The sequence below is a fragment of the Necator americanus genome, chromosome I (assembly GCF_031761385.1).
Source record: "Necator americanus strain Aroian chromosome I, whole genome shotgun sequence".
Taxonomy (NCBI): Eukaryota; Metazoa; Nematoda; class Chromadorea; order Rhabditida; family Ancylostomatidae; genus Necator; species Necator americanus.
The window spans coordinates 29,989,112-29,999,676 of record NC_087371.1 but is presented as its reverse complement, the minus strand read 5'-3'; the positions used below and the strand labels follow the sequence as shown (position 1 = coordinate 29,999,676).

The following is a 10,565-nucleotide window of genomic DNA, read 5'->3' as shown; positions in this document are numbered from 1 at the left end:
ACACTTACTCTGAAAGTAATTAGTCTACAGCACTGCTTAAATTAAAATCTATACTTGAATGAAGAGGACAGCTTTCGTTCCTTACCAGAAAGAAACGAAGATAATGTAACAACTACAGGTTAAGGACCAGTCCACACGAGCACGACTTCATCCCAAAACTAATCGCAAATACTCGAGCCCGGACGTTCTTACAAGCAAACCTTGATTGGGGCAAACAAGAGTTAGACTTTGTTTCCCAAAATATATTTTTTATAAAAGAAAAATTGAAGAAGAGGCAATAATACATTCCGCAGTTTGCATTACAATTATTTAAGAAACAAAAATAACAAAAAAGGGTAGAAACAGTAAGGCCACAGTTTTGAAGCAACATGCACTAACACGTCACTTCTGAGCATCGAAGCATTTTTAGGGTTCCCCTTATATATACACTTCCGACTTTACTTTTCATATACGACGATAATACGGCAAAAACAATGAACAGACAACTGGCGCAACTTTATCCTGTACTCAGCTGATGTTGGACAAAAGAGCAACCCACCACTACGAAAGTAAATTTACGTAGACATCTTCATGCGACATATATACAAATACAAACAAAGTTTCCATCTTAATAAGAAATTGTTGCAAAGTGTAAAGTGCACAATGCGCAACAGAGAACGTACCCATTACAAATGATACCAGTAATTTACAAAACAGTTAAAACAAGACAAATAAAATTCCTAAAAGATCTGGGAAAAGAAAACAAATGAACAAATTTTAAAAGTGCACTCCTAAGCACAAAAATACGAACTTGAACGCTAAAACTCTAAATCAGAGAAGCTTGAGGCTAAAAACATAAACCTAGAATAAACCATGTTACTATTCGTACGTAAAGCGAAGCGAATAATTAACGTCCTGCTAGAGATCTACCACTAACAACTGCATACGTTTTGTTCACACAATCCCACCTCTAGCCCTCTATTCTCCTCCAAGAGGAACTGATTAAAAAAAAACTTCATGATGTTCTAAAAGACGAGTGTCCACGTGCCTCATACACCCTGTTCGCCATCGAACGACAGAAAAAAATGGCATCAACTAGTAGAGCTGACGTGAATGAGTTAATACTTCATCGATGTCTGATATTGTTTGTTCACAATCTTCTAGAACGGCATGAAGTTGTTTCAAGGACTCCTCTCCAGGAAGAGGATGAGAACACAGAGGTTGAAGGATTGTTCCTTGCTTTTCCTGCACATTCCTTTCGGTCTTTCCATCCACATGGTCGCATTGAAGATAATCCGTAAGCTCATTTCGAACACGGACGACAAGTCTCTCACGTGCCTCAGCCAACATTGGTATATTGGCACTGAAAACAATCGAGAGTATCCAGAAACGAAAGGAATGAGAATTGAAAGAAAAACGAATATGAAACCGAAAGTTATAAAAACATTCCAAAAAGTATGAGAAAGTACTACTACTAGAGTACCTATAAGTATAGTAGAATCAAAACGACGCACGATGCAGTTGCGTAAAGGGTTGCCCTCGAAGCGATGCGGTGGAGCGCAGCGATTAGGATCGAGTGAGGACCCCTTCTACCACCGTTCACTTTTCGCGATGGTTCCAACTCGATTCCAACCGCTATCTCCACCATGTCGCTTCGAGCGCAACAGCTTACGCAACCACACCGTCCTTCATGTCGTTCTGAGCCGACTATAATCAATTATTATTAATGTGGAATATTTGCTTCAGTCTAGTTCAAAGCGTGAATGCATAAAGAAGTGTTCCATATGGCAATAAAAATAATATCAGTATATAATAATATAATAACAATTATATTCAAACGTTTTTATTGCACTGTTGTAAAATGACGGACGGTCAACCAACTGAAGAATATTTTTGTCATACCATGCTGATTTATTTTTATGACCTATGGAGATTATCAGTTAATATTTCTTCGTCAGTTTAGTAACGTAAAGTAATTCTTCTTGATTGTATATTTACTTGAAAGAAAGACGGCTTGTGATCACGAGTTTGATCGTTTTAGGGTATAGCTGTAATAATAGATTTCTAAAGTATTTGATTTTTGAGAGAACTCGAAATGGGCGGTGAAAAACGAATAAAGAAAAAAAAATGAAATTTTGCAACGTATGGAATGCTGGTGTTAAGAAGTTGCGATTAAATTCAACAGCGGATAACCTATCGCTTCTGAAAAATTTTGAAATTCCCTACAGCAAAGCAGAATAAACTGCTGCCTTTTGAAGGGAAAAGATTTGTTTCTCATTCCCTAAAGGAACCTCGACACACTTTCGTTATATGAAAATGGTTTTACACATTCTATCCTACAACTTTAGATTTCGAGAACAATGGAAACATACCATTCACGTGCATAAGCTTTAATAATCCGTAGAACTGAAGTATAGTACACAAGCGAGGTAGGAACATCGTCGTAGGAGACATTCTCCAGAAGACCAAATACACTACCCAACTCATCAACACAGATCTTTTCATTTAAAATTAGCTCGAGCTGGTCCAACAACCATGCCAAAATTTTAGCCTTGTTCGATACATATAGGTGGGTCTGAAAATAGCAAAAAAAGGTTCGAAAAAATAAAATTCGCTTGAAAAATTCAATTTCAATCAGTAAGCAAATACAGTAACTAACTACACACTCATTCGCATAAGTTAAAAGGACTGCGGGATAACTAATGGATATATTCTATCGATTATTCTTAGAATGTGATCTGAAGCTCTAATTTGAACTACTAGGACCAGTCAAAGATTTATAGACTTATTTAGCAAGAATATAAGTAGGAACAAGTGAAAAAGGCGAGTGAAATAAATTGTAAAACATATTGCACAATTGCAACAATCGCTTACCCCGTTGATAATTCTTCCGATTATGCGTTTCAGAAGCAGTACTCGTAACTCCACTTGAAAACAAGCAATTATATTCTGTGACATATCCATGATTACAAATCTTCTTCCTTCTACTTCCAAATCGAAATTTTCCATAAAGCGGACTAGAAGTACGAACATTCCCTTCAAAAAAGTGGACTTGGCACACATTCAACTTTTCTTCGGAATACATATTAACTGAGCAAACGGCAACTATCCTTACCGCGTAAATATCTATGTGCGTAGCATGAATTTCCTGGCAGTCATCACAGAGTTTATGAAGAAATCGAAGAGCATTTGCTAGAGGTTTCACAAAAGCTCCATCGCATCTGGAAACACAGTAATGCACAAAAGATCCTAAATTCATCACACGTAACTAACCGATGCTTGCTAGCACTGATGTAGTCACATATACCTTCAGTTAGTCGTAAGCGAAGATACCGCAAGTCATACACATTTGGAATCAACACAGTAGGTTCTGTGTGACCCACTTAAATATCTTATGAACATTTTTTTGAAATTCGGACAGAATTCTGACGAATAAAAACGCACATAGCTTCGGAGAGAAAGGGTGTTCTCTAGCATGCCATATCAGGAAACGAAAAGCAGCAGTCTCATCAACATTTTCAGCTGCCATTTCGTTCAGCACAACATCGACTAGTTGTCCAAACCTTCAGTAATGTTGCTAATTACAATTTTAAAAAGGTTAGAAGATTCTGCAATGAAATTTAAATCTAGATCACCTAAATATGAAAAAGCCAGAATAATTAAAGGCTCACTTATAAGGGACTTTGAAAGGGATTTTGTCGAAAAAAGCTAGAACATTAGCAGCTTCAATTATGCCAAGCCATAACTCCTCGTCCACGCTGATGAATCGTTGACAAAGTCTCTTCTCCAACTTCACCGGCAGTTCGCTACAGATTTGATTCCACAAGTCTGGGCTAAATCCCGATCACATGAACATGTTCAGAGTTTCATTAAAACAAAAAAAAACAGCTGAAAAAAAAACAGTGATCAGTGACTATGTGTTTCACTACGAAATATCCGAGATAGTAACTTTAAAAAATTCTGCAAAAGAGATGCGAATAGGAATTGTCACTACACTCCACAAACGTTAACGTCAATGCAGCAGCTGGCCAACCAAATGAATGAATTAAAAAAGGAGGATTAATAAGGAAAAATCCCGCATACTTGTAGAAGGAACAAGATTATCGTCGTAATGACCTGGAATCTGGAACTCCTTACTATAAACTACAAAGTCACTAGAAGAATCTACTGAACAGCCTTATGGTGCTGCATGTGTGTGTAGCGTCAGAAGATAAACAAACATCATTTAGATTACCGATAAAGTTCCGTCTACGTGTTGACAAAAGTTGAAATAAGCTATGCACGTTTTTGTTGTTGGCCAGCGTGACTGCAGATTAGGACACCATCCAATTTGCCTACGAAAGCTCGCTTGGATTCCGATAACCGCTTGGTATGAGTGTATTTGGACGACGGCGTACATTTTACAAGTCCATAGCTTTACCAAGAAAACCAATAAATATTTGAACTCACTAAGATTCCAAGAATTCATTGGTGATCAGTGAACCCAATTGATTCACAAGCACATCCGTAAGAAATGGAGATGTTCGTAAAGTCAGTAACTCGTAGCAAATACGATATTTTTGAGGCACAGATGTGAGTAAACTAAACCCAACTAGTAAATCGAACTCAACTAAATGCTACTCTATTCTTCAGAAAAAAAAAACACTCACTCGAAAAGGCGAATAAGTAGAACCTTAAGTTGGCTATTGTTTTGATTCCCGAAACTATATGCAACTTTGTAGATCAAGTCAGGTGCTACAGAACTGAGTGAGCCTGAACAAAACAAATTGGAAGTACGCAAACGAAACTTTCCATCACTAAAACCTTTTTAATCTAGAAACTCTTACTGTCATGCTGTTGACTGGCGTTTTCTGTGAGCGAGAAGGCCTTCTCGTATTCTCCTTGTTCGATCGCCTCCAACAATCGTAAAGAAGTTTTTAGCAGAGCCATTTTTTATCACAGAAAAAACTGCGTAACTTTTCACATCCAGAAATCCGAAACCATTTCGTTGACTCAAAATAAAGAAGCGGAAAGAGGTCCTAGATAACTACGAAAAGTTAACGCTCTTACGTATCTCAAGGAGGGTACTTTGTAATACACAGTACATCACAAAACATGTGCCTTTTAGGATTTATTAACGAACCACTCTAACCGGTCATCCAACATCCAATACAAAAATAAAAAAAACAATCAAGAAGAAATCCATAAGATAAGCAAAAATAAAAGGGATTAATTCAGGTGAACCATATAAAAGGAAAGAAACAAAAACGACGTATAAAAACAATGCCGAGGTCCAAGCAGAACGCCGACAGCTTATTTGCCGGCAATTGCTTCAGCTGCTCTACGAGCCGCTGCTCGCTTACCGACCATAGCTGTGAAACCACTTTTGATCGCTGTGACTGAACACCTTGATCCACAAGTTTGGCACTGCAAGAAGAAAAGTCGAGTGTCCTTTGTGAGCTGCGTATCCGACGAACGACATGTATGGCACATTACATACTCTTCTGAAAAAAAGTGCTCCTAGAATACCTCAAGAAACAAGCGGACCGAATGAAGATAATTGGCCCATACTGAAAACGAAGGAAAAAAGAACTCCGCGACAGAAATCAGCTCACTGATATATTTCCTTAATACACTCTCAAAGTGTTTTTGTTGAAATCGACCCTTGACAATTAAGCAGTTGTTGCCATCGATTGAACCAGTAGTACCTTAAAATATTTTTTGGAAAAATAAAGCGTTATTTGCATCAGAGGGCATAAACGTGGAGCCTTATTCCATTTCCTTGATGAAAATCTTGACTGGCTGCATTTTAAGTGGAGCCAAACGGATATTAACTGCATGCAAGATTGTGCTTCAACTTTTTTTTCAGAGGTTCTAATTCTTCAGCTCAGGATTTAGCATGAAACCGTTATTTCTAGTCGCGCTCAAAAAGGTTAGGTTAGTTTAAGCTACCGAATTTTCTGTAGATAGTTTCCCATTCTCTTTCAATTATATCAATGAAGATACTTACAGAATAACTTCAAAAATCCAGTGCATAGGGATCAAATACTGTTAAATTGTTGAAAAGAGAGATTCATTTTAGGTGAACAATAAACACGAAATAAAACTGGAGATACCAGGGCTTGTTTTTGTTTCCTACAATCTTTTGTTGATCAATTTTTTTGTGTTAGTGTCTTCCTTTTAAACAAACTGTGATTTGTTATCACAATAAAATATGCCAATATTCACAGAGGTGTGAAATGCGAAAACCTTCGATATTCGGGCGAAGTTGAAAGAAATGGAATTGAATCACCTACCGCTGAAAGACATAAGGGCGGAAAAAATACGGTCTAATTTAAAGTTGAACTGTTATTTATTAATAAAATCAAAGAGAGGAACAAACATGACAAAAAAGGTGGAAGAGCGTTAAGAACAAAAGAACTCGGAGAAACCCGTAACGACGAAAAATAACGGTGCGCTGCGCCCTTCTTATTCTACAAATATTTTAAGCAAAAAATTAGTCGCAGCAATGGAAATACGTTATAAAACATGCGACTGGCCTATGGTTGTGATAAGAAATTATTAAGTGTCCGAAATGTATTTCTGAAGTATGAAGAAGTCAATAATGCCACATCAAGATATAAAGTTCATCAATAACTGCTCACAGATGAAAAAAAAGTGCTAGCCAATTCAAGAGTTACTTAAGTATCTGTAATCATTGCATCAATTGAGATAAAAATCACGTCCCCTCACTTATCAAGAATGATATTTTCATTGATAATTGTTTTACGCCTATGCTGAGTAGTGATGCATCTTAACCCAACCAAACTCTGCTAGACAAAGCATACGTGGAATAACAAATCTATAAGAAATCAAGCCATAACCTATATTAGTTACACCTTATAAGAAATACGCCTTCTTGGCTTATTCTGATCCATAACTTGACTCTTTATCCATAACTTGACTGGTATACTTTACGCTGCTCTCTACGCCGTCATACTTTGTTGTCTTAAAGCTCCGAACATCCTCGAGGAGAATACCTGTTAGTCACTATAGCCTACCTGACGCGATTTCCCGCATCATGGGAATTTATTGGTCGTCATTTGGCAAAGATTCAGACGCTTATAGCCTTTTCATTACAGCTGACTCCTGTCGAGGGTTCGTTACAACGATTACCTCGTCACAGGACAAAAATCAAAGAATATTTCATCGTCAGGTGTTTCCCAAATCCTGTGACGAAGTGATTCTTACAGCGAACAAATGGGAATCAACCGTAATGAGAAGGTTGTTGAGTGTTCAACGCTGGATGATAACCCTTAATTTGACTCAACAACGTTTAACATTCTAAAGCCACTAGACCGCAAAAGTGATGTTGGATACAATAAAATTCAAAAAATGTACAGTTACACAAGTTCTCACCAAGTTCAGCCAAAAGAAACTGAAGAACGTGTTTGTCTTGTCGTTTCATTAGTCGGCAAATCTCAGCGAAATTCGAAAATGCAGTTTTCTTGCTGCCCGCACGAGCAACCTAAAAAATCCCACGCCAGTTGTTTCAGTTGTTGCGGTACCTTTAGTATAAGCTACCGATTTTCATAGTAAGCAAAAATACGAAGTAAAGCAGCAGACCCGAACTCACCTCAGGCGGTTTCATCGCAAATTTCTTTTTTTCTCCGGACAATTCAGGATTTTTCTCACGCATAATATTGAAGACAAGTGTTAAGCACTCATCATACGTGTAGTCTGGCCACGGCCGAGTAGCGTCGATGAGATTAGTGATTCCAATTCCAATTCCTAAAGCCATCATACAATAAATGAAATAAGAATAATAAATAAGAAGGTTAAAAAATCACCTAGATCAGCCACTCCTTCATCTTTTTTCTCTTCGTCCTCCTCAACTTTAGGTTTCTTCTTCTTTTTTCCTCCAAGTTTCAGTTCACCTTGAATTATTGAAGAGGTGAAAGGAAGGAAGATGCAGAAATTGATGTTATGCTACCTAGATCATCGGCCACAGTGTCAGGGGTGGGAGTGGGCTCATCGTCATCAAGTTTGATCACCTTCTTTGGTTTCTTTTTCTTCCCAAGATGAAGCTCCTGATATAAAGTCCTTATATGACTCCAAAAAGGTAAACAACAACGAGAAAATAACAGAAAACATTCAAAACGTACAAGATCGTCGTCAGCCATGATTCAGAGGAGTAAGAAGTAAGATCTAAAATATGTTCGGATGACGCAAATTATTAAAACGAAGTACCATCAATCGCAGGTAACTCTTCCTAACAGAAGACATATTAGCGAATTACACCAATATATAGGGTAATATAAAAAGAAGTTAAGGCTACATCTAGAAACAAATAGCTGAAATAGAAATAGCACAACGATTGACAACTTTAGGGATACTGTTCGGAAGTGCACAGGCGTACATAATCGCTTTGGACGTAATTGCGGCCATTTAATCGATAGACGGTTGATTTATTGCCACCTCTCGGATTAGGATGCGTGTCGGATTCCGGCGGTGCTTCCTGGCGTTCATGTGATGATCATCGTTGACATCTGGTATATCTACTCATAAGAATAGCCGACAACTAAAATGTCCAGTGGTACTCTGTCTGCGGGTCCGAACACTGTTGATTCTCTGAGATTCAGCTATTCCAATCAGCGTATCCAACACACGAGTCGACATTCATCTTTGGAGTGAGTGCGAGTCGCAGCAGATTATGACTGCATTTCTGAGCCCAAGATCAAAGTTTGCGAATGGACTGAGGCACTAGCAGGCTCTGCAGTAACTTCCAAAATGATATATAGTCGAGTCAGAACGATCTGGGATCAGATGGAATTGCAGAAGTCAGGTTTTTTAAATCCTACTATACAATAGCAATAGTCCAATTGTTCATCACTGGGCTGGACATATTTCGACCATTCCTCCAACTTCATGTTGATGTTTTTGTGCTGGGATTGTTGCTCCTTCCTTAGGAAAATACTTTGCAAATTATCGATGTAACTGTCTCATGTTCCGAGACTTCAGGGAACATCTGCTGTTTCATTAAACAAGATCTGAAGCAGTAAATAAATAAAATATTAACACCTTCCGCTGACAGCTGAACTATGCGCAGAAATGTGGGAATTTTACGCCGAGATATGAACAGAAAATTTCTGCACAAACCGGGACATGTTTTTTGTAGCATTGGTTCGATTCTCGGTTATTTCTTGTTGTTGAATCATTCATTTGTGAAATATATAATATGATATTATATACATAGAAAAGAAGATTTTACACTCTCGAAATCTTCCAGGGTCAAGCAGCTATAGTGGTATGCGGAAACCTTATGCAGAGCTCAGAAATCAAATCCTTTTTAGACATAAGGAAGCAGTTGACAAGCCGGTAGTTCGGAATTTGCTTCCTCTTTACAAAAGTGGAAGAAAAGCTACAAAAAGCAAAAAGGGAAGAGATCCGGGTAGTTTTCCGCCTACTGTGGAGAGAACTGTGTGCACTCCTTCATCGAGAACAACTGTACATAATTGAAATCCACACTGTGGAGAGTGTTTCATCAAGATCATCATTTAATGGACGTTGAATATAGAAACAACAAAACAAGGAATAGAAAGGGATGAAGTTTGTGGCGTTAATCAATCCGCTTGGGATGCGCCCCCACGGTCACTTCAATTCAGAATCGTTTGAGGTTCACGAACGTGTAACTGGCCTATACAATGACTTGCGGTGGCTAGCCGAAATGTCAAGTAAGTGCTTTTATCCTCCCAGACAAGTCTGGCACCAATTTATCGACCCCGGAGGGATGAAGGGCTTCGTGTGCACTGGGGCGGATTCGAACCTCAGATCGATCGTGCAGGAAGCGGAATCTCTAACCGCTATACTACACCTGCCCTTAAAAAGTAATACAAACCAATCAGTAAACTTGCAGCACCCCTGGTGCCACAGATGCTACCCTTATACCTGCTCCAACAAGTTGTGAGTGAGATTTTGAGTTTTTTTTTTTTTTTTTTTTTTTTTGTAAAAAATTTTTTTTGGGGGAAAATTTTTTACAAAAAAAACCACTGTCAGGCCGTATGATAATGTCAGATCAGAGAAGGCAGCTCGTGCGTTGTCTCTTATTCATGATTTGTTACAGTTGTATCTAAAAAATCCAATACCCGCGTAATCTAACAACAACGTCTTATTCTGGCCCGTTTTCGCAATTTGTGCACCTTCGGTTAGAAAAAAAAAACAACTTAAAGCTCAATAGCAACTAAGGTGATCTCAACAGATCAAAACGACTAGACCGATTTATTCACAGAACTCTGAATATAAATGTGAACATAAATCATATAAATAATATGCAAACAGAAATGTAAAGCAGGCTTGTCCTGCATCATAGTACACGAAAACAACTCAGGAAATAGAAAGTGCTAAACATGATCACCCGTAGCAGGAGAGGACAAATAAGAAGAAAACTACGAGAAGTTGAATGCAACAACTGTGTGCATGTTAGTATGAGCAAAAAAAAGAATAGTAGAAAAACACACCGGTGATTATCAGAAAGAATGTGAAGTTACCTGCAATTCAAACACAAATGCGGGTGGAGCACCAGCTGCTGTAGAGCAAAGCATGAGGCATGAAAAAATGATCAGTAGGAC

The 10,565-nt window shown here is 38.2% G+C and overlaps 2 protein-coding genes across 4 annotated transcripts; both read right to left on the bottom strand.

The window, feature by feature from the left end:
• Nucleotides 1–1,074: 1,074 nt before the first annotated feature.
• RB195_007298 (uncharacterized protein) lies at nucleotides 1,075–4,908 on the bottom strand (the record flags this gene model as incomplete). Of its 3 annotated transcripts, XM_013437554.2 has the most annotated exons (10): nucleotides 1,075–1,342; nucleotides 2,352–2,554; nucleotides 2,854–3,015; nucleotides 3,095–3,200; nucleotides 3,253–3,361; nucleotides 3,424–3,542; nucleotides 3,651–3,812; nucleotides 4,429–4,560; nucleotides 4,629–4,731; nucleotides 4,806–4,908. In XM_013437554.2, 10 exons carry the CDS (start codon nucleotides 4,906–4,908, stop codon nucleotides 1,075–1,077), a joined length of 1,467 nt encoding a protein of 488 aa, XP_013293008.2. The 3 variants fall into 3 exon arrangements, with proteins under 3 accessions (XP_013293008.2, XP_064037686.1, XP_064037685.1); XM_064180848.1 differs by lacking the exons at nucleotides 3,651–3,812; nucleotides 4,429–4,560; nucleotides 4,629–4,731; nucleotides 4,806–4,908 and having other exon boundaries at nucleotides 3,424–3,508; XM_064180847.1 differs by lacking the exons at nucleotides 1,075–1,342; nucleotides 2,352–2,554; nucleotides 2,854–3,015; ... (1 more) ...; nucleotides 3,253–3,361; nucleotides 3,424–3,542 and adding an exon at nucleotides 3,578–3,587.
• Nucleotides 4,909–5,271: 363 nt separating this feature from the next.
• RB195_007297 (uncharacterized protein) lies at nucleotides 5,272–8,120 on the bottom strand (the record flags this gene model as incomplete). The annotated part of the gene is made up of 7 exons (XM_064180846.1): nucleotides 5,272–5,462; nucleotides 5,574–5,666; nucleotides 7,357–7,465; nucleotides 7,574–7,728; nucleotides 7,788–7,874; nucleotides 7,931–8,027; nucleotides 8,103–8,120. 7 exons carry the CDS (start codon nucleotides 8,118–8,120, stop codon nucleotides 5,272–5,274), a joined length of 750 nt encoding a protein of 249 aa, XP_064037684.1.
• Nucleotides 8,121–10,565: the final 2,445 nt, after the last annotated feature.